Source organism: Arachis stenosperma, chromosome 7 (genome assembly GCF_014773155.1).
Source record: "Arachis stenosperma cultivar V10309 chromosome 7, arast.V10309.gnm1.PFL2, whole genome shotgun sequence".
Lineage (NCBI taxonomy): Eukaryota > Viridiplantae > Streptophyta > Magnoliopsida > Fabales > Fabaceae > Arachis > Arachis stenosperma.
The window spans coordinates 57108163-57134750 of record NC_080383.1 but is presented as its reverse complement, the minus strand read 5'-3'; the positions used below and the strand labels follow the sequence as shown (position 1 = coordinate 57134750).

Sequence of the window (26588 nt, the reverse complement as noted above, 5' to 3'; positions counted from 1 at the left end):
AAACCTTTAGTTCAAATGAAACTGAAAATGTACTAGTATAAATTTCAATTAAATCGTGAACATACTATTATGTACATTCGACCTCACATTTCTTATAATTAAGAACAATTCAATAAATAACTAATACATATAACTTGCTAAAAACAATGTGAATATTTCCAAGATTACTTCTTGTGTTGAATTTTCAAATGCTATCTTTGTATATTAGTTAGAGATGAAGTAGAACGATCATGTTGATGAACACACGGCTAAACTAGCAGCGGTGCTGTCAAAGATTTTGAAGGGTTGTTGAAATCCATAGTGCAAGTTACTGCCACACCAACTAGTGCACATAATGCAGGAACAAGACCCAAACCTAACCTTGTAACTGAAAGGACCATTTGTGTTCCTTGGAGCTGTGGAGACACATCTGCATTGTGGTCAATTAACACTGTCAAAATACAAAAATTGTATTTTTATTCTCTCTCTATACAATCTCAATCTGTATAGTACAGTGTCCCTATATTGTCAAGATACATTAACTTTTCAATGAACCCAAAAAAGTGAAAGCTACACTTATTTTGAAATGGAGGGGTAACTTTTAAAGTGTGGTTCCCCACCTTCCATATGTACTTGATAGTTTCAACTTCTACCAGAGTCAGGACAAAACCCCTTTGAGGAAAAATTTCCCTGTATATTTTAACAAAAATCATGTTTGACTGAAAATGGAAGATTTCGTGCACTCTTAAGTTTGAGCTTGGACATGCTAACTCTATGAAGAAGAATATAATAAGAGCATAGAAAAGTTTAAGCCAGATATGTTGTATCCTGCTATTGCAGATAGCAAGAATCTACTTAAATTTCATTATTGCTTCCCATCGTCCAGTCTAATAGGAATGGAGAGAAAGAATTATCATAAGATAAAATAAAATTAACAAACTTACTTTGATATGACTGAAGAACATATAAAGCAAGCCCGCATGAAATTTTGTCCACAAAGCTCAATGATCCACAAACAAATGCACAGCCATTAAGGTCCTCACCAATGAGAAAATTTTGCATGCTTACTGCAGTCACCTATTAAAAGAACACCAATCAATAATTCAACATATTTATATCTGATAAACAAATCCTTATTAATTTGAAGTTTGAACCAACATAGAAGGAATTTATGACAGGGTGCTATTATTGTTAAACTTCAGCATTTGATTTTTCCTCTTATTGACCAAAGTTATGTCTACACCCTAAAGCCTACATTTTTTAAGAATAGAAACTGGTAAATTTACCTTACATAAAAGTAATAAAGAAAAATAAGGCTTCAAAATTGCATACATAAAATAAAATAAAATGGACATTTCTTTTTCTTTTGACAATTCGAATAAGTAGAAGATCTTGCCATACCGTCATCATAGCATTTGCTATGCCAATAAATACTGATACTATGTACATCACATAACTCATATTTCTTGTTAAAAGGAGGATCACGGCACCGCAAAAAATCCAAAGAATGCACCCAGCAGAGTAGTAGGCCTTCAGCCTTCGACCGGTCCATGCAATCTCCTAAAATAATAATAATAATTTTAACTATGGAAATGTAATATGGTACAATATAATCAATAGAACTTATTTAGTATGCAAACCTGTAATGCAATAGATACAGCGAAACTGCATATGTATATAATAGCAGGAACCTAATTCAATTATCATCAAACAATTGTTATTTACTACAACTTCAAATATATAAAGATCAACAGACTGAAATGAATTAAAAATGGGCTAAATTTCTCATGTACCAAAGCTTTGGCTGATTGGGCCATATGTAGGTCATTGATGACAAAGAATGCAAGGTATGCCTGAAATAGAAGCCATTTTGGTGTCATAAGTATTCATGTTATGTTTCATAGGAAATCTAAATGCCAGTATTAAATTTCAGTTTCCTTTTAAATGTTTCCTGACTATGCGTTCCCTTCATACCCAAACTTGCAGCAAAGTCTATAGATTTCAAGCCTCTTCTCTTCCGACGAGTAAATAAGCGAAAAATTGTTAGTTGTTGTGCTAACCTGTGAAACGTTGAGAACTAATCTCGTGAGAACATAAACAAGAGCAACCTGATAATACAAAACTCTCTTGAACCAATAGACCCATGAAATCCTAGCATGAACTGATCCATGTACACCAACCTTCAATCTAGGAAAATAACAGAAGAGAATTTCTCAGTTTTTCAACAAATAATGGCCTAAATTGATCAAACAACAACGAACAACTACAAGATCTTAACTCTGTAGAAGTTTGATTATTGCACAATTTCCAGTGATAATATTAATGTACTACTAGAAACAACAGAAAGCTATGATGATAAACTGTAGTTAAGCCTACAAGCACACCTGGGTTCTTTGGTTGCAAGATGAAATATGCCAACGAAGCAGCAGCCAATAAGAATTGACAGATATGCAATCCAACGGTACTGCTCATTTGGAATAATAACAAAGTGATTATGCTTGATGTCAGCTACTAATAGATGGATACAAACAATTACTAATACACATACCTGATTTTCAACACCAGCATATGTTTTCCCACTAATGACACTGAATAATATCAACGCAACTCCATAAAGGCTTAGGTTGGCAACCTTGAATAGATACAATTTATATAAATTAATAATTTATAAGGATGTCAATCTGGATGATTTAATATAAATCCCTCCCCCAACCAAAAAAAGAGGGATATGTAGCATAAGGAAGATGATGAGAATATTACCATGGTAAAAGCATTGCGACAGCTAGCTAGTGCCACTCTGCTGGTAGAGTTCAATGTGATGCAAGTAACCATGGACCTTGAAGAAAGCAATTGAAGAATTTATAAAATAATGATAATCTTGGTATCCCACTTAGGGAAACGTTTACATAACCATTAACCCTGTTGAGAATTGCATTAGTGATTGCTTCAACCAAGAAACTTATGAAATTGGAGTGTTCATTTAGATTAATGTGTTTGGAAATACACATTTCAGGTCATTCTTAGACTTATTTAATGAAATAATAGCCACCACAAACAATTAAGCTGCTTAACAGACATCAGAGAACCAGTATCATTTGTTTTGTCCCCATGAAAATTTTCGTGTGTGAATAGTATGTATTTAATTTAACAAGAAAAATCAGCTAATCTAAATATTTTGACAATGAATTTCCAAAAATATAAATAATTCAAGGATGCAAGGATATCCAAATCTCTAGTCTATATTGCCAAGAACAGAGCTAAGAACACTTTAAAGATGAAAGCACCAGCCGACTGCTTTTATTTTGATGTTTGTAACTGAAGGACTATATTCAACTAGAAATATAAAAAGTAAATGAAAAGAAGGTAAATATGTGGAAATTATTACATGTGTGAAACCTGAGTAGCAGCCCAGCCTACATTGAAGATTGCTGCAAATACACTGTAACTGGCAGTTTCGAATGTTTTAGAGTTGGAACCGAAGATTTTACATGGTAGACAACCTCCAAAAACAGAAGAAAAAGAAACAGCCACCAATATGGATCCGGCAGCATGCCAAATCTTGAAATGCCCAAATCTGTCTATCTATAAAGCAAGACAACAGAAACAAGCATTTCTATCAATACAAGATCTCGAAAGCATATAAACCTTGGTAAAAATGCAGATATCAAATAAGCAACAGGCAGATATACTCGGATTACTTCCACAAAAAATCCACATTATCATGAAGATTAAGACAAGGAATTTGGATGAAAAGGAATTGAGAAATAATGAATTTAACTACTTTATGAAATAGTGATGGTTTACAAGGATGATTTTAGGCATATGTAGAAACCAACAGTAGCATACGATATATTTCTCAACAATGAAGGAAAATATGTGTCCAAGACATTACCAGTTCACCAGCAAATATGGTGGCAAAACCATCAGCCACTTGACCTGAAAGCATCACAACCGCTGCATCCCTATGAAATGGGGAAAAAGAAATTTCAAGTACACAAAATAAGAAACTATGACAGATTCTGTCAAAGATATTAGAATAGAAAGCTTTCTCAAGTTAAAATAAAAAATGTTATGCAACTTTGAAAATCATTTGTCGTAACATCAACATTCCAACATAATGTGCCTCTTGCAAAAATGTTTCTTGTAAATGTGTATCTGTAGTATGTTCACAGGTTCATGTCCCACCTCAACTCGAACATTCATGCCTGAATCAGGCCAAACGCATTAAGTTATTATCTATTATCAATTTACAGTATTGGAACATTTGCTGCTAAAGTTTACAAAAAATGTAATTGTGCATCAATTATTTGTGTTCTACAATCCACTAAATCAATTTGATTTTGCAAATCAGTTCAGATCCATGTTATTATTAGGCTAGATCCTGACAATTGGACTAGTGAAATTCTAATGCCAACCATTTATATCATACTTAAATAGAATATCAATTAATACAATTTTGCACAAAAGATAACTATACTCTTTGACATGTCCAAGAAACTAAATAAGAATAACAAAAGGTTATTGCACCTTGGTGAAAGTCCAATATCCGTCAAGAACAATAATAGATAGGTGAACCAACAAGCAGCCGTAATGTCATTAAGCATGTGTCCCATGCCATAATAGAAGACAGGCCATCTTCCTAAGGGCTTAGTAAATGAGTCATCTTCAATGATAGTACCCATGACGAGGGCTTTGGTAACTGCAACCACAAACCTGAAAGGTATGAAATGAAAATTTTCATTTGCACACTTGCAAAATTGCTTTTTCTTTCTTTTTTTTTTTTGGATTTGCGCCAATTTTGAATAGTTTTTTCCTCTTCTTTTTTATTTGTCTTACGCTAAAACCTTTTCTTTTGAGATCAACAAAGGTCGACCTCTAGACCTTTAGATCATAAAAATTCCACTGCCCTTGTCATGGAATCACTTGTCCCAGAAGCTTAAAGGTACATAAATGGTTATATTTCAATCAATGTATAACATCATATTGTTTGTTAAGGAACCTTCCTACTCAAATGAATGAAGAAAAGAACCCTAACACAGTAACAGTTGAGCCTCTATCACATTGAAGACTTAGTAAAGAAAATCAATGAACTGTAACAAGCTATAATGTTCCAAATGCAGTCGAAAAAATCCAAGCTATAATCTGGCAACATAATAAGCATCCAACAAAAAGAAGGTAGGGCTTGTAAGCACAAGAACAAAACAGATGTACAAAACTGCCAAATGCCATACAAAACTAGAGTCTATAGAAGATGCTTATATCTATCTTCAGACAGATGTACATTATGACAATAAACACAGCATATTTGAAATATTAACAAGAAGATAACAAATTTGTATCAGGGGTCCCAATCATACCCCTCTCCCTCTGCCCCACCAAAAGAAACAGAAGGAAGTTTCTTGTAATAGAGCCAAATCACAGCATTTTTGTACCAAGTTTCTCACTTTCTCTTTCCAAACTCAAATTCCTTATATTGCCACACTTTCCCCAAACTTACTCCATCAATTAAATACACCACCTTGCATATTAAGCTAAAAAGCATCATATCTACCAGGGTTAGAAACAGATCATATCACATATTACCCCAAAAAAAAAAATTGCTTTACCTAGAAAGCAATTCCAACAACCGCCACTGAAAATGAAATCATACTTTCAAATTTCAAAACATAGTCACAACTCATAAAGCACTGAAAGAAAACCAAGTTGCAGGAAATTCAAATTTTGCAAAACATCAATCACATGAAACACAAAATCCGAAACATGCAGAGAAGAAACAGAAGGTGGGAGAGATATTCCTAAATCAGAAAACTAAATTGATGATGAGATGATGGAGTTTATGATTTGATAACTACTTACCGAAAGAGAGAAAACGTGAAGGTCAAGCAAAGCAAAGCGCCACATCAAAGACGCGCTTCCATAGTGATAAAACTCACCGTCAGAAAACCAAGTTGGATATAAAGGCTCAGAGAAAAAACAAAACACAAGAAACCAAAGTTAATAACAAATATATCACTTTTTTTCTAAATCACATGGTCACAATTTTCAAGGGGATATCTTTCTATGACATATCCGACATCATCCACCACAGCATATCTATCCTCACAGGCTCACAGCACGTAACTGGAATTTAAAAAAACATTAAATATCTTTTTTTTTTTTTCTGTTTTTGGAAGATAAAAACTATATAATATGGCTGTCACTATTGAAAATTCAAGTTTGTCGTTGGCTCTCTTCTTCTTTCTGGTTGCGTTATTGAGTCGTTTGGGCGGTTGAGTGCAGAAGTAGTGTGCTTTTCTGATCAGTGATCAGTTGGTGGGAACCAAATTGTGTTCCAAAGATTGTGGAATGACAAAAATGTCCCTTAGTGGGAAGCGGCTGCTATGGCGTCATCAGCATCCACGGCCACGTTGTGGCGTGAAGGGACAGCTGCCCTTTTACATGATAAGGTACTTCTTGCCCAATTGGAAATTGGAAATTGGAAATTAGAAATAAAAATTAAAAATTAGAAATTGGAACTTACGATGCATTTAAGAAGCAATAACTTTATGAGATTGATATGAGATATTTTTGTCTGAAATGCTATTAATTGATTTGCGATCATTTTACGGGATTTGTTACTTTACTTTTAAGAATACTATGATGATATAAATACATATAATCAACTTTGATTGTATTGGTCAAACAGCTATCTCATTTATATGTTTAAATAAATGTCAAAACTTTGACTTTATTTTATATATATAATAATTTATTAATAAAAAATAAATTATCAAATAAAATTTTAATTTATGATAAATTAATTTTTAACTTTTCAAATTTAACGTTTCATAGGCAAACAAAACGTCATAAAAGTATAATTAAAGCTATAATATAATACAATAATAACTAAAGTAAGACTGAAATTATAATTTTAATTATCTTACTAAATTAATGTATTATTTGTAAGAATGGTAACTTAAAGGTAAAAAATAATATATATTAAATTAATAAATAACACAATATGTATTATTTTTTTATAAAATAAATATTAAAATATTAATTCAAATATCATAATTAATTTTTTATTAATCTATTTTATTCAATACACTAGACATAATATATACAATGTCAAATTAAATCATTAAACAACACTTTAACATTATTTAATTTAAATATTTAAATGTTATCTTATTTATAAAACAGAAAGAATAACGTTAGCTAAAAAACAAACAACTATAAAAAAATAGTCTCAATGTTGTCCAAACAATACTTTTGGTTTGTTGTCATCAAATACTAATGATATGAAATATGATTAGTGTTTTGGACAAAAATGAGAAAATGACGTTATTAGGTAAACGGCTAAGTTATTAAAATTAATAAAGTCATTAACTCACGAAATTGTCAAATCATACATTAAATATATTATTAAAGGCATTAAATGCATAATGACAGTTATATTCGTATTTTTTGTTGTGATTATGAACTTATGAAATTAGGAGCTTGGAGATCCTAAATTGAGCGGACATCAAAATCAAACTGAAAAAGTTACTTGTAAGATATTTCAATGCTTAAGTTAGTAGTGTTCAGAGGAGTTAGTGTTTGTTAGACTTTACCTGATCAAGACTCATCCCTTTCTCGTCTTTTAAACTTGCGACGTTTGTTATCACGTCGTGGTGACCACCTCTATCTTTGAGGTGAGTGTGAACGTCACCGATTGTTATCTTGTCGTTGATCAGGAACCTCTTTTGTGCTTTTCTTTTCACGTCTATGATCTTCATGGCCCATGGCCATGCGGCTTTGAGACCGGAATTGCCTCGATTATGATCGCTTTCCCAAGTGACGTTCCAACTCTGCCTGGCAGCATTCTAATTTTTGCATTCTATGACGCATTTCTTACATGGCATAAACGTAATCGTTCCCTAATCCAGCGAAGTGATGAGTCCCCGTGTTCTGAGTTTCGACATTATGGGCTTCAGCATTCTACACCTCACGGTGTTCAAATCCTGGCGGAACTTGATGTTCTTCATTGGTAGGAGGGTGGCATCTGTTTCTTGCCCATCATCATGGAATCGCCCTTTAAAAGGAGCGATTGGGTTGATTACCGAATGAATTTTCTTATCAACCATGGTTTAGACAATAATGGATCCCCATAGACGGCACCAAATGTTCATACCTTCTATTATGGTTATGAGCTTATGAGATCAGAAGATCGGAAATCCTAACTTGAGCAAAGTCAGAACCAGGGCAGGAGGGCTACTTGCAAGACATTTCGATGCTTAAATCGTTAGTGTTCACAGGAGTTAGTGTTTGTTAGAGTTTACCTGTTGAGTTCCCTTTCCCTTTATTCCCTTTTACTGCCTTTAATATCTATTTTAATGCCATATTTTGATAGTTTTGTGAAATTACGACTTTATTAGTCTTAATGATATACCTGTTAATTAGTAACATAGTATTCTCATTTAACCATGATTACGAATGCTCTGATCTTGTCTAGAAAAGGTTACATCGGAGAGATGTAATAAAAGAAAAAATGGAAACTCAGCAGGTAACGAACTCTCCACTGTGTCACCTGAAATACTATTTACATAAGCATCAGAGTGTCTTTATAGGTTGCATTCCCATCTTGATTTTAGCGTCACTCAGGATCTCCGAATCTACCTAGTTCGTGATTTCAGCACTTGGACGAACATTTGACGCCGTCTGTGGAAATCCTACGAAGTTGGAATCATGGTTGATAAGGACATGAGAATCCAATCTACTGTTCACACAAAAACTCCTCTCAAGGAGATCCAGCATGAGCATGATGGAGAAGAGACCGAAGTAACTCCAGATCCTAATGAAAGGGACGTCAAAATCAAAGCCCCAAGGATACGGCCACCAAGATGGCCAGAATGTTGGAGGTCGACCTTTCATGAGACTTGGGAAGATTACGTCCATGCCATGCAGGAGATGCGACATTGAATGCATGAGTTGGAGTGCCAACTCGCAGAACGATCCCTGTAACGGCCTAGTTTTTGGCACAACGTAATTTTTCGAAAAGCCTAGTTAACGCCAGCACCTCACTACGTTATCAGTTACTAGCTAGCGAAAATTTTATTTTCGAGCCGCTTTGGTTAGGAGTTTTAAAATTCTGATTTTTGCAGTTAGAGTCATTTTGATGAGCCAGACTCAAATCTTGAGAGAATAAAGCTAATAATATAATAACCGCACCTAAAAACTACCGGCACTCTCCGATGAACTTAGTTATGCTAATATATCATCATATCTTTTATTTTCAAGATAATCACGTTACTAGTATCATTTATACTAGTAGCTCATAAGGAGTATAATTATTAGTGATATAATATTTCTAGATTTAGTAATTATCTCCTTAATATGTTATATTTATTAAATCGGGTGACTAATCACCTTTGAAATTTGGGTCATGTTGATTTCGGCCACCTCCTGCTTGTTTTTCCTCTCTTCGTACATAACTTGAGAGCTACTTTCTGCTTTTCTTCTTTTCTTTATACGTAACTTGGAAAGAGAAGAACAAGAGAGAAAGGTTGAAGAAAACTTCATAACATGGAATATTGTTGTTTTTTATTCTCCCTTTTCAATATTTGTAGTAATGGAATTCTGGGAGTGTATGCTTTCTCCTTTGCATCTTCCTTTAGGATTTGGGGTGGTGGTGAATGCACATCTTCTGCTGGTCTCTTCTCATCCTCTGAGGGTTCCTCATCTTCTTTCCTTATTATGGCTTCCTTGCCAATCACCATTCCACTTCTCATATTAATGGCATTGTACTTTCCTCTAGGATTTGGTATTCTGTCACTTGAGAAGGAGTTTGTGGGTTTCTTTGTCAATTGCTTAGCAATTTGACCCACTTGTACCTCCAAGTTTCTTATAGAAGCTTCTTGATTCTTAAAGTTGGCTCTTGTCTCCCGCATGAAGTCTTGAGTTTGTTGAACAAATTCTGCAGTTGACTTAGTTAAGTTGTTCAAGATGAGCTCGAGAGAAGAAGGCTTTTAAGGATTTTGTGGCTGTGTCAAAGGTGCTGATTGTTAACATGGAGTATTAAAATTCCTCTGTCCTTGATTCTTCCACCCAAAGTTTGGATGGTTCCTCCAATCTGGGTTGTATGTCTTTGAGAATGGGCCATTTTGTGGGTTCCTTGGAAAGTTTCCCATATAGTTCACTTGTTTAGTAGAAGGTTGGTCATCCTTGAATAGTTACAATCTTTATCCTTATGAGCTCCTCCACGCACATTACATGTTGTGACTTGTGTTCTCACGGCTGAGACTTGCATATGCCCCACTTGTTTAGTGAGTGAGTTGATTTATTGTGACATGGCTTTGTTTTATGTTAGAAGTGCATCTAGTGTGTCTAGCTCTATCACTCTTTTTTATAATGTTCTATCGTTGGCATACATGTAGTGATTGTTAGCCGCTGTCTCTATCAACTTTAAAACTTCTTCTGGTGTCTCCCAATGCAAGGATCCTCCAACTAATGAGTCAATTAAGGTCTTGAAAGCATGGGATATTCCATCATGGAATGTTTGAAGTTGTAACTACTCAGAAAATGCATGATGAGGGCATTTTTTCAACATCTCTTTGTATCTCTCCCATGCTTCATAGAGTGATTCTCCATCCTTTGGGGTGAACGTATGAATATCATTCCTCAACCATGCTAGCTTTTGTAGTGAAAAACATTTGGTTAGAAACTTATTCACTATATCATCCCAGGTTGCTATGTTGTCCAAGGGTTGAGCTTGTAACCACTGTTTGGCTCTATCCCTTAGGGAGAATGGGAACAACCTAAATCTTATGGCTTTTGGTATTTCATTGCTCTTGAATGTGTCATATATTTGTAGGAAGCTGGATATGTGCATGTTCGGATCTTCTTGAGGATTGCTGCTGAATTGGTCTTGCTGTGCCAATTGGATTATTGAAGGTTTCAACTAAAATTATTGGCTTTGATAGTGGGTCTCACTATGTTGCTGCCACAATTGTTAGTGATGGGATTGGTGAAGTCTCCAGGGTTCTCCTTGCATCGTTTTATCCTTTGGCCATATTCTTTTCTTCTTATTTTTTAGCTCTTGCTTTCTTTCTTAATCGGATTAGAGTTAGTTCAATCCCAGAATCGTAGTAAAAAAGTTCAAGATTATCACTCCCTTGCATACACAAAGAAATAAATCAAAGGTACATATAGTAAAAAGAAAACTAAAAGAATGAAACAGAATAATAAAATGAAAGAGTAAAAAGAAAAGTAAAACAGGATCTAATTTAGAGATTTAACCCAACATATGTTGTCAATCTCAGCTAATCCTCGGCAATAGTACCAAAAATTTGATGAGAAAAAATTAAAGGTTATGGATACCGGCAAGTACACTGGATCGTTCAAATAATACCACGGTGAGTGGATATTGTTCCCATGAGGATTAAAGAATTGAGCATGCAAATATCGAGTTAAATTTTTAACTAGATAAAATAAACCTAGATTAATGAGGAGTTGTATCTTTGCTGAAACTTAAAAGTGTTTGAATGTTGAATGCTAAAGAGCAGTGAATGTGAACTTGAATAGGAGAGAAAACAATGATGGAGAGTGTCAAGGGTTTCGGAGATGTTTAGTTTCAAGAAGATTAAACCTTGTTCATCTATTTTGATGCATGCAATGATCTTACTGAATCCCGATTTCTTGGTTCCTCGGTTTATCTTCAATTAATCAACCGCCAATTTCTTGGTCAACTGATTAATTAAAGAGGTTTAGCACAGTTCTGATTCAATTTCAAATAAGATTCAAAAGGAGTTCTTAGGTTAAATTATATATCACGTATTCAAGCTAGTCCTAGGCAATTGAAACTTGTAAGAAAATATAATTTTCAAAAGTTGTTCTAATCCGAATTATATGTCATTTATTCAAAACTAGAGTGATTGAAAATTATGTGGGGTCATACACTCTTTGAAGCACTATTCCTAGTCAAATAAAAAATTCATGTAAAAGAGTATTCAAGCTATAATTCAAATATTAAATTTTTCAAAGTAATACAAGAATTCAAAACGAGATTAGTATATCTTCCAATACCATTAATCATTTAAAGAATCAAGAACGAAAACCTCAATCATGAGATAGATCAATGCAATAACTCAAAATAAAATAAAACTTAGATTAATAATTCATAGAAAACATAAACAGAGTTCTTAACCTTTTGACAAAGGAGTTAGTGACTCATGAAAAATTGAAAACACAGATGAAAAAAACTATGCATCAGAACTAAGATGTTCCTCTGTGAATATTCTTCACTTATTTATATCCTAGGGTTACTTGAAATTCAAATTCAAAAACTAAATCTTACTTTTATGAGAATAAGATAACTACTAACAATAATTCAAATCTTAAGACTAAAACTGAATAAAATCAAATTCAAATAAAATCCTAATAGAATCTTCTGAAAGCAAAATTGCAATTCTGAGAGTGGGCCTTGTTGAGATAGTTGTTGGCATAACACTTGGGCTTAGTGGCATGTAATGTGGGCTTGGAATTGAGTTTGGGTGTTACATGCCCTTAATGGCGTTACACACTATTCCTTTGTAACAGTAGGGGCGTTGCACGTCCTTGGTGGTGTTGCCGCCACCTTCAATATCCTACAACACCCATTTAATGGCATTACACACCATGTCTTATTAGCTTCCAGGGGCTTCATGGATTTCAAGGCGTGGCACACACTTAGTGGCATTGCAGGCCAAGCCTTGTATTGCTCCCAGGTGTTAATGGCGTGACACGCCATAGGTGGCATTGCACGCCACTCCCAATCTTCCTCCAAGGAGTTACACACCTATCCTTGTGTTGCATGCCACTTAAAGCTTCCACGAGGGGTGTTGCATGCCACTGCATGGCGTTACACACCAAGCTTGTCTTCTTGGAAAGGGCATTGCACACCATGATTGGTGTTGCACGCCAATGCTTGTTGTCTTGAGAAGCGTTACACGCCACTGCATGGCATTACATGCTAAGCTTGCTTTCATGGAGGGACGTTGCATGGTGGCATTACACGCCACTTTGCTTGCATGGCTTGGAATGCTATGTGCAGGGCTTTGCATGCTACTTCAATTTCTTGCTATTTGAATATCCTTTATTTCCTTCTTTTTATCCTATATTTACATGAAAAACACTTAGAAAACCTATTATGTAGTAAATGATACTTAAAACAATCGGTTTATATGAAGAAATTGTAATTAGTTCCATGAAAATATGAAAATAATGCAGAAAAAACTACTAATGATGCGGATGCATAAGAAAGCGAGCTAGGAATTATCGAGAGAAAATAGATTTTTATAAGCTAAAATGAAGGGGTAATGTTTTTGGTAAATTAATGATTAGTTGATTATGTTTCTGATTATTGATTAAGAGTTGATTGTTTAATGTTTGAAACTAAATGTTTACGTGATGTTTTGACGTACGTTGCTGGCTGAAAACACTAGGCGCTAGGCACCCTCCCACTTGTAAAATTTTGTGTGCGCCAGGCGCCCTCCCTATGATGCATAATGGGCGTTGGGCACCCAACTCAAAGAATAAGATGGGTGCTGGGCGCCTTGATGAGCGGATAATTTATACGCTTTTTGGCATTGTTTTTAGTATATTTTTAGTATGTTTTAGTTAGTTTATATTATATTTTTATTAGTTTTTAGTTAAAATTCACATTTCTGGAATTTACTATGAGTTTGTGTGTTTTTCTGTGATTTCAGGTATTTTTTGGCTGAAATTGAGGGACCTGAGCAAAAAACTGATTCAGAGACTGAAAAGGACTGCAGATGCTGTTGGATTCTGATCTCCCTGCACTCGAAGTGGATTTTCTGGAGCTACAGAAGCCCAATTGGTGCGCTCTCAACGGCGTTGAAAAGTAGACATCCTGGGCTTTCCAGCAATGTATAATAGTTCATACTTTGCCCGAGATTTGATGGCCCAAACCGGCGTTCTAAATCAGCTCAAAACTGCTCGGCGTTAAACGCCGGAACTGGCACAAGAATGGGAGTTAAACGCCCAAACTGGCACAAAAGCTGGCGTTTAACTCCAAGAAAAGTCTCTACACATGAAAGCTTCAATGCTCAGCCCAAGCACACACCAAGTGGGCCCGGAAGTGGATTTTTATGTCATTTACTCATCTCTGTAAACCCTAGGCTACTAGTTCTCTACAAATAGAACCTTTTGCTATTGTATTTTCATCTTTGGATCATTTTTAGATTTTTTGATCATTTTGGACATCCAGTTCTTAGATCAGATCTTGAGATCTTTGAATCTTTTGATCACGTTAGGGAGGCTGGCCATTCGGCCATGCCTAGACCTTGTTCTTATGTATTTTCAACGGTGAAGTTTCTACACACCATAGATTAAGGTGTGGAGCTCTGCTGTACCTCGAGTATTAATGCAATTACTATTGTTCTTCTATTCAATTCAGCTTGTTCTTGTTCCAAGATATCACTTGTTCTTCAACTTGATGAATGTGATGATCTGTGACACTCATCATCATTCTCACCTATGAACGTGTGCCTGACAACCACCTCCGTTCTACCTTAGATTGAGTGGATATCTCTTGGATCCCTTAATCGGAATCTTTGTGGTATAAGCTAGAATTGATGGCGGCATTCAAGAGAATCCGGAAGGTCTAAACCTTGTCTGTGGTATTCTGAGTAGGATTCAATGATTGAATGACTGTGACGAGCTTCAAACTCCTGAAGGCTGGGCGTTAGTGACAGACGCAAAAGAATCAATGGATTCTATTCCAACCTGATTGAGAACCGACAGATGATTAGCCGTGCCGTGACAGGGTGCGTTCAACATTTTCACTGAGAGGACGGGATTGTAGCCACTGACAGCGGTGATACCCAACATACAGCTTGCCATGGAAAGGAGTAAGAAGGATTGGATGAAGACAGTAGGAAAGCAGAGAGACGGAAGGAACAAAGCATCTCCATACGCTTATCTGAAATTCTCACCAATGAAATACATAAGTATCTCTATCTTTATGCTTTATTCATATATCATCCATAACCATTTGAATCTGCCTGACTAAGATTTACAAGGTGACCATAGCTTGCTTCATACCAACAATCTCCGTGGGATCGACCCTTACTCGCGTAAGGTTTATTACTTGGACGACCCAGTGCACTTGCTGGTTAGTTGTGCGAAGTTGTGATAAAGAGTTGAGATTGCAATTGAGCGTACCATGTTAATGGCGCCATTGATGATCACAATTTCGTGCACCAAGTTTTTGGCGCCGTTGCCGGGGATTGTTTCAAGTATGGACAACTGACGGTTCATCTTATTGCTTAGATTAGGTATTTTGCTTCAGAGTTCTTAAGAATGAATTCTAGTGTTTCAAGGTGATGTTATTATCATCACCAAAGCTGATTGATTCTCATCAATTTAGCTCTTGAATGTAATGTCCTGCTGAAGCTTGGCTAGCCATGTCTAATTTCTTTAGGCTAAAGCTTTAGACTAACATTGCATGATTCTTGGAATTCTCATTAAGAATTTTGATATTTTTATTTTCTTTTCCACTTAATTTTCAAAAAATCCAAAAAAATTACAAAATCATAAAAACCAAAAATATTCTCATGTTTCTTGTTGAGTCTAGTGTCTCATGTTAAGTTTGGTGTCAATTGCATGTTTCTGTTCTTCTTGCATTCATTCATATGTCTTAAGTGATCCTCAAGATGTTCTTGATGATTTCCTTGCTCTGATCTTTGAATTCTCTTGACTTGAGTGTTTTGTTATATGCATTCTCATTTTGTTAGTGTCAGTAGTATACAAACTACTAAGTTTGGTGTCTTGCATGCATTGTTATTTGATTTTAGTTGCATTTTGATTATTCCTCATTATTAAAAATCCAAAAAAAATTTATTTGTGTCTTTTCAAGTCAATAATACAGAGAATTGAAGATTCAGAACATACAGCAGAGGAATTACACAGAAAAAGCTGGGCGTTCAAAACGCACAGTGAAGAAGGCAAACTGGCGTTTAAACGCCAACCAGGGTGCCTGGTTGGGCGTTTAACGCCCAAAAGTGTAGTGTTTTGGGCGTTAAACGCCAGAATGTGCACCATTCTGGGCGTTTAACGCCAGGATGGCACAAGAGGGAAGATTTTGTTTTTAATTCAAATTTTTTTTAGGTTTTCAAAATCTTTTCAAAATCAAATCTTTTTCAAAATCAATTTCTTTCCATTTTCAAAAATACTTGCTATCAATTAATGATTTGATTCAACATTTCAAGTATGTTGCCTTTTCTGTTGAGAAAGGTTTAATGTTTGAATCATATCTTTTCTTGTTAGCCAAGTCATTAATTTTTAAAATCAAATCTTTTTAAATTGTTTTCAAATCATATCTTCTCAATCACATCTTTTTAAAACCATAACTTTTCAATCATATCTTCTTAATCATATCTTTTTTAAAATAGTTTTCAATCATATCTTTTTCATTTCTAATTTCAAAATCTTTTTCAAAAATCACTTGATTTCTTTTCCACTCTTAGTTTTCGAAAATCAATTAGTATTTTTCAAAATGTTTTTAAAATCTTTTACTTAATTTTTGAAAAATTTCTTCCCCTCTTCTCACATCCTTCTATTTATGGACTAACACTATTCCTTAATGAACAATTCGAACTCCATCTCTTTTGATAAGTTCGAATTCTTCTACCTCTCCTTCTATTTTTCTTTTCCTCTGACACCTCAAGGAATCTCTATACTGTGACATAGAGGATTCCATATTTTCTTATTCTCTTCTCTTTCATATGAGCAGGAGCAAAGACAAAACATTCTTGTTGAGGCTGCCCTGAACCTGAAAGGACCTTGAAGCGAAAGCTAAGAGAAGCTAAGGCACAACTCTCTGTAGAGGACCTAACAGCAATCTTCAAAGAAGAAGAACCCATGGCAGCCAAAAACAACAACAATGCCAACAATGCAAGGAAGGTGCTGGGTGACTTTACTGCACCTACTCCCGACTTCTATGGGAGAAGCATCTCTATCCCTGCCATTGGAGCAAACAACTTTGAGCTTAAGCCTCAATTAGTTTCTCTAATGCAACAGAATTGCAAGTTCCATGGACTTCTATTGGAAGATCCTCATCAGTTTTTAGCTGAATTCTTGCAAATCTGTGACACTGTCATGACCAATGGGGTTGACCCTGAAGTCTACAGACTAATGCTATTTCCTTTTGCTGTAAGAGACAGAGTTAGGATATGGTTGGACTCACAACCTAAAGAAAGCATGAACTCTTGGTAAAAGCTAGTCAATGCCTTCTTGGCAAAGTTCTTTCCACCTCAAAAATTGAGTAAGCTTAGAGTGGAAGTCCAAACCTTCAGACAGAAGGAAGGTGAATCCCTCTATGAAGCTTGGGAAAGATACAAACAATTGATCAGAAAGTGTCCTTCTGACATGCTTTCTGAATGGAGCATCATAGGTATCTTCTATGATGGTCTGTCTGAACTGTCCAAGATGTCTTTGGATAGCTCTGCTGGAGGATCTCTTCATCTGAAGAAGATGCCTACAGAAGCTCAAGAACTAATTGAAATGGTTGCAAATAACCAATTCATGTACACTTCTGAAAGGAATCCTGTGAACAATGGGACAAATCAGAAGAAAGGAGTTCTTGAGATTGATACTCTGAATGCCATATTGGCTCAGAACAAAATATTGTCTCAGCAAGTCAATATGATCTCTCAAAGTCTGTTTGGAATACAAGCTGCACCAGGCAGTACTAAGGATGCTTCATCTGAAGAAGAAGTTTATGATCCTGAGAAACCTTCAATGGAAGAGGTGAATTACATGGGAGAACCCTATGGAAACACCTATAATTCTTCATAGAGAAATCATCCAAATCTCTCATGGAAGGATCAACTGAGACCTCAACAAGGTTTCAACAATAATAATGGTGGAAGAAACAGGTTTAGCAATTGCAAGCCTTTTCCATCATCTTCTCAGCAACAGACAAAGAATTCTAAGCAGAACCACTCTGACTTAGCAACCATGGTCTCTGATCTAATCAAAACCACTCAAAGTTTCATGACTGAAACAAGGTCCTCCATTAGGAATTTGGAGGCACAAGTGGGTCAGCTGAGCAAGAAAATTACTGAACTCCCTCCTAATACTCTTCCAAGCAATACAGAAGAGAATCCAAAAGGAGAATGCAAGGGCATTAACATGACCTACATGGCCGAACTTGGAGAGGAGGAAGAGGCAGTGAACGCCACTGAGGAAGACCTTAATGGACGTCCACTGGCCTCCAATGAGTTCCCTAATGAGGAACCATGGGAATCTGAGGCTCACACTGAGACCATAGAGATTCCATTGGATTTACTTCTGCCATTCATGAGCTCTGATGAGTATTCTTCCTCTGAAGAGGATGAGTATGTCACTGAAGAGCAAGTTGCTAAATACCTTGGAGCAATCATGAAGCTAAATGACAAGTTATTTGGTAATGAGACTTGGGAGGATGAACCCCCTTTGCTCACCAAAGAACTGGATGACTTGTCTAGGCTAAGATTACCTCAAAAGAGACAGGATCCTGGGAAGTTCTCAATACCTTGTACCAAAGGCACCATGACCTTTAAGAAGGCTCTGTGTGACCTAGGGTCAAGTATAAACCTCATGCCTCTCTCTGTAATGGAGAAGCTAGGGATCTTTGAGGTGCAAGCTGCAAGAATCTCACTAGAGATGGCAGAAAATTCAAGAAAACAAGCTTATGGACTTGTAGAGGATGTTCTGGTAAAGATTGAAGACCATTACATCCCTGCTGATTTTATAGTCCTAGAGACTGGGAAGTGCATGGATGAATCCATCATCCTTGGCAGACCCTTCCTAGCCACAGCAAAGGCTGTGATTGATGTGGATAGTGGAGAATTGATCATTCAAGTGAATAAAGAATCCTTTGTGTTTAAGGCTCAAGGATATCGCTCTGTCACCATGGAAAGGAAGCATGAAGAGCTTCTCTCAAAATAGAGCCAAACAGAGCCCTTACAGTCAAACTCTAAGTTTGGTGTTGGGAGGCCACAACCAAATTCTAAGTTTGGTGTTGAACCCCCACATTCAAACTCTAAGTTTGGTGTTGGGAGGTTCCAACATTTCTCTGAGTATCTGTGAGGCTCCATGAGAGCCCACTGTCAAGCTACTGACATTAAAGAAGCGCTTGTTGGGAGGCAACCCGATGTTATATTTAATTTATTTTCCTTTGTTATTTTATGTTTTCTGTAGGTTGATGATCATGAGAAGTCACAAAATCAATTGAAAAAGCAAAAACAGAATGAAAAACAGAAAGAAAAATAGCACACCCTGGAGGAAGACCTTGCTGGCGTTTAAACGCCAGCAAGGGCAGCAAATAGGCGTTTAACGCCCAGTCTGGCACCATTCTGGGCGTTTAACGCCAGAAAGGGGCACCAGACTGGCGTTAAATGTCAGAAAAGGGCAAGAAGTTGGCGTTAAACGCCAGAAATGGGCACCAGCCCGGCGTTTAACGCCAGAATTGGCACAGAGAGCATTTTTGCTCGCCACTTGGTGCAGGAATGACTTTTCCTTACACCTCAGGATCTGTGGACCCCACAGGATCCCCACCTACCCCACCACTCTCTCTCTTCTTCACCCATTCACCAATTACCTCAACACCTCTTCCCCAAAAACCCTTCACCTATCAAATCCCATCTTTCTCTTCACTACTCACATCCATCCTTCATAAAACCCCACCTACCTCACCATTCAAATTCAAACCACTTTCCTTCCCAAACCCACCCTCCCATAGCCGAACCCTACCCCTCTCTCTACCCCTATATAAACCCATCTTCACTCCTTCATTTTCACACACCCTAAACACTACTTCTCCCCCTTTGGCCGAACCATAAAGCCACCTCCATCTCCTCTATTTCTTCTTCTTCTACTCTCTTCTTTCTTCTTTTGCTCGAGGACGAGCAAACCTTTTAAGTTTGGTGTGGTAAAAGCATTGCTTTTTGTTTTTCCATAACCATTTATGGCATCCAAGGCCGGAGAAACCTCTAGAAAGAGGAAAGGGAAGGCAAAAGCTTTCACCTCCGAGTCATGGGAGATGGAGAGATTCATCTCAAGGGTGCATCAAAACCACTTCTATGAAGTTGTGGCCTTGAAGAAAGTGATCCCCGAGGTCCCTTTCAAACTCAAAAAGAGTGAATATCCGGAGATCTGACATGAGATTCGAAGAAGAGGTTGGAAAGTTCTTACCAACCCCACTCAACAAGTCGGAATCTTAATGGTTCAAGAGTTCTATGCCAATGCATGGATCACCAAGAGCCATGATCAAAGTGTGAACCCGAACCCAAAGAATTGGCTTACAATGGTTCGGGGGAAATATTTAGACTTTAGTCCGGAAAATGTAAGGTTGGCATTCAACTTGCCCATGATGCAAGGAGATGAACACCCTTACACTAGAAGGGTCAACTTTGATCAAAGGTTGAACCAAGTTCTCATAGACATCTGTGACGAGGGCGCCCAATGGAAGAGAGATTCAAGAGGGAAGCCGGTTCAACTGAGAAGGCATGACCTCAAGCCCGTGGCTAGGGGATGGTTGGAGTTTATCCAACGCTCAATCATTCCCACTAGCAACCGGTCCGAAGTTACTATAGACCGGGCCATCATGATTCATAGCATCATGATTGGAGAAGAAGTAGAAGTTCATGAGGTTATAGCCCAAGAACTTTATAAGGTGGCGGACAAGTCCTCTACCTTGGCAAGGTTAGCCTTTCCTCATCTCATTTGTCACCTCTGTTATTCAATTGGAGTTGACATAGAGGGAGACATCCCCATTGATGAGGACAAGCCCATCACTAAGAAAAGGATGGAGCAAACAAGAGATCCCACTTATCATGAAATTCCTGAGATACCTCAAGGGATGCACTTTCCTCCACAAAACTATTGGGAGCAAATCAACACCTCCCTAGGAGAATTGAGTTCCAACATGGGACAACTAAGGGTGGAGCACCAAGAACATTCCATCCTCCTCCATGAAATTAGAGAAGATCAAAGAATCATGAGAGAGGAGCAACAAAGGCAAGCAAGAGACATTGAGGAGCTCAAGCACTCCATAAGATCTTCAAGAGGAAGAATAAGCCTCCATCACTAAGGTGGACCCGTTCTTTAATTTCCTTGTTCTTTATTTTCTTGTTTTTTGAATTTTATGCTTATGTTTATCCATGTTTGTGTCTTATTACATGATCATTAGTGTCTTAGTGTCTATGCCTTAAAGTTATGAATGTCCTATGAATCCATCACCTTTCTTGAATGAAAAATGTTCTTAATTGAAAAAGAGAAGAATTGCATGAATTTTAAATTTTATAACATATTAATTATTTTGATGTGGTGGCAATACTTTTGTTTTCTGAATGTATGCTTAAACAGTGCATATGTCTTTTGAATTTGTTGTTCATGAATGTTGGCTCTTGAAAGAATGATGAAAAAGGAGACATGTTACTGAGGATCTGAAAAATCATAAAAATGATTCTTGAAGCAAGAAAAAGCAGTGAATATTCAAAAAAAAAAAAGAGAAGAAAAAAACAAAAAAATATATAATAAAGTTGTGATCCAAGGCAACAAGAGTGTGCTTAAGAACCTTGGACACCTCTAATTGGGGACTCTAGCAAAGCTGAGTCACAATCTGAAAAGGTTCACCCAGTTATGTGTCTGTGGCATGTATGTATCCGGTGGTAATACTGGAAGACAGAGTGCTTTGGGCCACGGCCAAGACTCATAAAGTAGCTGTGTTTAAGAATCATCATACTTAACTAGGAGAATCAATAACACTATCTGGATTCTGAGTTCCTATAGAAGCCAATCATTCTGAATTTCAAAGGATAGAGTGAGATGCCAAAACTGTTCAGAGGCAAAAAGCTAAAAGCCCCGCTCATCTAATTAATACTGATCTTCATAGATGTTTTTGGAATTCATTGCATATTCTCTTCTCTTTATCTTATTTGATTTTCAGTTGCTTGGAGACAAGCAACAGTTTAAGTTTGGTGTTGTGATGAGCGGATAATTTATACGCTTTTTGGCATTGTTTTTAGTATATTTTTAGTATGTTTTAGTTAGTTTTTATTATATTTTTATTAGTTTTTAGTTAAAATTCACTTTTCTTGACTTTACTATGAGTTTGTATGTTTTTCTGTGATTTCAGGTATTTTCTGGCTGAAATTGAGGGACCTGAGCAAAAATCTGATTCAGAGACTGAAAAGGACTGCTGTTGGATTCTGACCTCCCTGTACTCAAAGTGGATTTTCTGGAGCTACAGAAGCCCAATTGGTGCGCTCTCAATGGCGTTGGAAAGTAGACATCCTGAGCTTTCCCGCAATGTATAATAGTCCATACTTTGCCCGAGATTTGATGGCCCAAACTGGCGTTCCAAATCAGCTCAAAACTGCCCGGCGTTAAACGCCGGAACTGGCACAAGAATGGGAGTTAAACGCCCAAACTGGCACAAAAGCTGGCGTTTAACTCCAAGAAAAGTCTCTACACATGAAAGCTTCAATGCTCAGCCCAAGCACACACCAAGTGGGCCCGGAAGTGGATTTTTATGTCATTTACTTATCTCTGTAAACCCTAGGCTACTAGTTCTCTACAAATAGAACCTTTTGCTATTGTATTTTCATCTTTGGATCATTTTTAGATTTTTTGATCATCTTTGGACATCTAGTTCTTAGATCAGATCTTGAGATCTTTGAATCTTTTGATCACGTTAGGGAGGCTGGCCATTCGGCCATGCCTAGACCTTGTTCTTATGTATTTTCAACGGTGGAGTTTCTACACACCATAGATTAAGGTGTGGAGCTCTGCTGTACCTCGAGTATTAATGCAATTACTATTGTTCTTCTATTCAATTCAGCTTGTTCTTGTTTCAAGATATCACTTGTTCTTCAACTTGATGAATGTGATGATCCGTGACACTCATCATCATTCTCACCTATGAACCTGTGCCTGACAACCACCTCCGTTCTACCTTAGATTGAGTGGATATCTCTTGGATCCCTTAATCGGAATCTTCGTGGTATAAGCTAGAATTGATGGCGGCATTCAAGAGAATCCGGAAGGTCTAAACCTTGTCTGTGGTATTCTGAGTAGGATTCAATGATTGAATGACTGTAACGAGCTTCAAACTCCTGAAGGCTAGGCGTTAGTGACAGACACAAAAGAATCAATGGATTCTATTCCAACCAGATTGAGAACCGACAGATGATTAGCCGTGCCGTGACAGGGTGCGTTGAACATTTTCACTGAGAGGACGGGATTGTAGCCACTGACAACGGTGATGCCCAACATACAGCTTGCCATGGAAAGGAGTAAGAAGGATTGGATGAAGACAGTAGGAAAGCAGAGAGACGGAAGGGACAAAGTATCTCCATACGCTTATCTGAAATTCTCACCAATGAAATACATAAGTATCTCTATCTTTATGCTTTATTCATATATCATCCATAACCATTTGAATCTGCCTGACTAAGATTTACAAGGTGACCATAGCTTGCTTCATACCAACAATCTCCGTGGGATCGACCCTTACTCGCGTAAGGTTTATTACTTGGACGACCCAGTGCACTTGCTGGTTAGTTGTGCAAAGTTGTGATAAAGAGTTGAGATTGCAATTGAGCGTACCATGTTGATGGCGCCATTGATGATCATAATTTCGTGCACCACGCCTGCTTTCTAGAACACTTTGGGCACTGAGCGTCCAACCATGCAATTCACGTGGGTGCTAGACACCTTGTTGTTCAAAACCCTGGGCTCTGGGTGCTAGGTGTTGGGCACTAAGCGCCTGTGTTCTGTGACAAAATTTCACGTTTTGAAAGTGCTGGGCATTAGAAGGGCGCGATTCGTGGCATTCGGTATCCATGATTGGCGCTAATTATTGATGCGTGAGCATGTTTCCTATCTTTTCTTAGTAAATTTGATGTGGATTGGTTGAGTTTTTATGAGATTTTAGTGTTTTAAACCGTCATGAATGCTACTTTGAGATATATTGCTATTTTGTTGATTACAAGTAAAATTCGGACGAGTTTAACAGAGTTCGTGCAGAAGAAAAAGGGAAAAAATGGTTGCTGTCAAGTTGGCGCTAAACGCCACTACACGGCGTTTAACGCCGCATGCCTCAAAAATCGTACCAGTATTCTGTGAAGATGGCGATAAACGCTACGACTCAGTGTTTAGCACTGAGAGCCTCGTAATTTGTACAATGATTCTGTGAAGATGGCACTAAACGCCACTACCCGGCGATGGCGCTAAATGCCACTACCTGGCGTTTAGCGCTAGGTGCCTCGAAAATTTAGAATTGCATTCTGTCTTGGTGGCGCTAAATGCCACTACTCGGTGTTTAGCGCCAGGCCTGCGTTTTCAAATGGGACCACACGTGCATCAACAATCCACTTGAAGCTTCTTTGGTTTTTAAATTTATTTTTTAATTTAGAAAAGATATTATCATATTTTAGAATTTTAATTTTTTATCAATTAGAATTAGATATAAAAGGAGAAAATATTCAGCCTTTCGGGCTGGCTTCTCTTTTTCTTCCTCATTTCACACTTTTACACTTTTTACAACTTTAGGTTTTCTCTAATCCATGAGTAACTAAACCTCCATTGTTAATGTCAGGAGCTCTGTCTACTTTAATGGATTGATACTATTGTCATTCTACTCTTAATCAATGCACTGCTTTAAAGTCAAGGGTTGATTTCGTTCTTTATCCTAGGAATTAGAGTATATTGGAAGATAACTTTTTTTCTATTTGAATTCTTGTTGAATCTTGGAAAAGTTATATCATTAGAAAATTACATCTTAAAATTAAATCCTCACAACTCCCTAATTATCTAAATTTAATGCGATACATGAGATATAATCGCCACATTTTTGGGTACTTAGGGTTTGTGTGGCTCATGAACTAGAATTGGACTTAACCTTCTAATTTAAATTAAGTGACTAAGGGATTGGCAGTTGATTGGGTTAGAGGAGATTAAATTACTAAGGAATTAGGGTTTAATCACTTAAGGTTTTCCATGAATTGAATCTTTGCATGATTAAAGTAGTTGATAAGAATTGTTAATCCAGAAATTTAAACATCTCAAAAGTCTTAACTATTTTCTCACATTATTTTTACCAATCATTCGCTATTTGCTTTCTTGAACTCACTAATTTACTACTTTATGCTACTTGGAATTCAAAATATTTATTTCAACTTGTCTAACTAGCCAATCACTCAACTATTGTCGCTTAGTCCATTAATCCTCATGGGATCGACACTCATTCACCTACGTTATTACTTGGTACGACCCAATGTACTTGCCGATTAGTTTGTGGTATTCAACATTGATAAACCCCAATTTTGTAGTTTATCTTATGCTTAATTTGGGAGATTTTATCAAATTTTCTCACATTTATTCAATGAAATAGCATGGTTTTGTAATTCTCCCTAAATTTGTACTTAAGTGTGAAAACATGCTTTTTAGGCCTTAAAATAGCTAAATTTAATTCACTTTAATTCCATTCGATGCCTTGATATGTTTGTTAAGTGATTTCAAGTTTGGAAGGCAAAGATTGGATTGAAAGAATGAAGGAAAAGCATGCAAAGTGGGAGAATTCATGAAGAAATGAAGGAACTGCAAAGTTGTCAATCCTAACCTCTTCGCACTCAATTGATCATAATTTGAGTTACAGAGGTCCAAATGAAAGGGTTTCAGTTGCGTTGGAAAGCTAATATCCGGAGCTTCAAAATGATATAAAATTTGCCATAGTTTCTTAACGTTTAGGGACGCGTACGCATGTATGATGCGCACGTGTCGCAGGATCAGCGTGGGTCCATTTTAGCAACTCGTGGCCAGCGATTTTTGAAGAATTTTGGGCTCAATCCAACTCATTTCTGATGCTATTGAATCCAAGCATTGAGGGGGGAAGGAACCAAGTAGTCATAGTTGAGTTATCATCATATTTTAGGGTAGAATTCTAGAGAGAGAAGCTCTCTCCTCTCTCTAGAATTTAGGATAGAAATTAGGGTAAAGTTAGGTTAATCTCTCTCAAATTCATTTTTCAATTCTTGTTTTTAGTTCAATTCTCTTTACATTTTATTGTTCTATTGTCTCAATCTTCTTAGTTTCTCTTGTTAATTTCCTTATTTTACTCTCTTTTATGTTCATGAACCCTTATTGGATTTACTTTTCTTTTAATGCAATTTTATGTTTCCATGCTCTCTTTGATGTTTATCTTCATTGTTATTGTTGATCTCTTGCTCATGATGGTTATGGGTTTTGTTAATTCTTGCAATTTGTGATGTTTACTTTCATTGCACTCTAGGTGTTTGATGAAATATTTTCTCTAGTTTTTGAGTAATTTTCTTTGATCTTGGCCTAGGCTAAGGGAATTGAGTGACCTTGAGTCATTGGGTCTCAATGAATTGGTGATTTGAGAACCCATGGTGATCAATTTGATACCCATTGACACTAACCCACTACTAATCTAATTAGTAGATAGGTTGGGACTTATGGGTTGATGTTGATCAAGCTATTTGACGTACCTCAAGCTTATGAGTAGATAATACGTACTTAAAGCTCTTGGAGATAGACTTAATGAGCTTGGTTCCTCATAATTGTCAATATATAGTTTGTAGACA

At 36.8% G+C, this 26588-nt stretch overlaps 1 protein-coding gene and 2 non-coding genes across 9 annotated transcripts; 1 reads left to right on the top strand and 2 right to left on the bottom strand.

Annotated features, from left to right (window-relative positions):
- Positions 1–28: 28 nt before the first annotated feature.
- On the bottom strand, positions 29–6063 carry LOC130941237 (uncharacterized). 7 transcript variants are annotated; one of them, XM_057869662.1, is made up of 13 exons: positions 5836–6063; positions 4507–4678; positions 3872–3941; positions 3365–3561; positions 2740–2815; positions 2528–2611; positions 2364–2443; positions 2040–2166; positions 1773–1832; positions 1620–1670; positions 1381–1539; positions 924–1056; positions 31–409 (listed from the first exon to the last, which is right to left on the bottom strand). In XM_057869662.1, exons 2-13 carry the CDS (start codon positions 4659–4661, stop codon positions 249–251), a joined length of 1353 nt encoding a protein of 450 aa, XP_057725645.1. In that variant the 5' UTR covers positions 4662–4678; positions 5836–6063; the 3' UTR covers positions 31–248. The 7 variants fall into 7 exon arrangements, with proteins under 7 accessions (XP_057725648.1, XP_057725645.1, XP_057725644.1 ...); XM_057869661.1 differs by lacking the exon at positions 5836–6063 and adding an exon at positions 5586–5787 and having other exon boundaries at positions 4507–4692; XM_057869663.1 differs by lacking the exon at positions 5836–6063 and adding an exon at positions 5586–5782.
- Positions 6064–10517: 4454 nt separating this feature from the next.
- On the top strand, positions 10518–10625 carry LOC130942885 (small nucleolar RNA R71). Its single transcript, XR_009071430.1, has one exon. It is a non-coding gene; the product is annotated as a small nucleolar RNA R71 (small nucleolar RNA).
- Positions 10626–17262: 6637 nt separating this feature from the next.
- Positions 17263–17370, bottom strand: LOC130942323 (small nucleolar RNA R71). The gene has a single exon (XR_009070898.1). It is a non-coding gene; the product is annotated as a small nucleolar RNA R71 (small nucleolar RNA).
- Positions 17371–26588: the final 9218 nt, after the last annotated feature.

Excerpts from the sequence above, each read along its gene's own strand:
- LOC130941237 (XM_057869662.1), bottom strand. The coding sequence starts at position 4,661 with ATGGGTACTATCATTGAAGATGACTCATTTACTAAGCCCTTAGGAAGA. Across the intron at positions 2,167-2,363 it reads CTTGCAACCAAAGAACCCAG|ATTGAAGGTTGGTGTACATG; the intron begins GTGTGCTTGTAG and ends TTATTTTCCTAG. Across the intron at positions 1,833-2,039 it reads TAGTTCTCAACGTTTCACAG|GCATACCTTGCATTCTTTGT; the intron begins GTTAGCACAACA and ends CTTCTATTTCAG.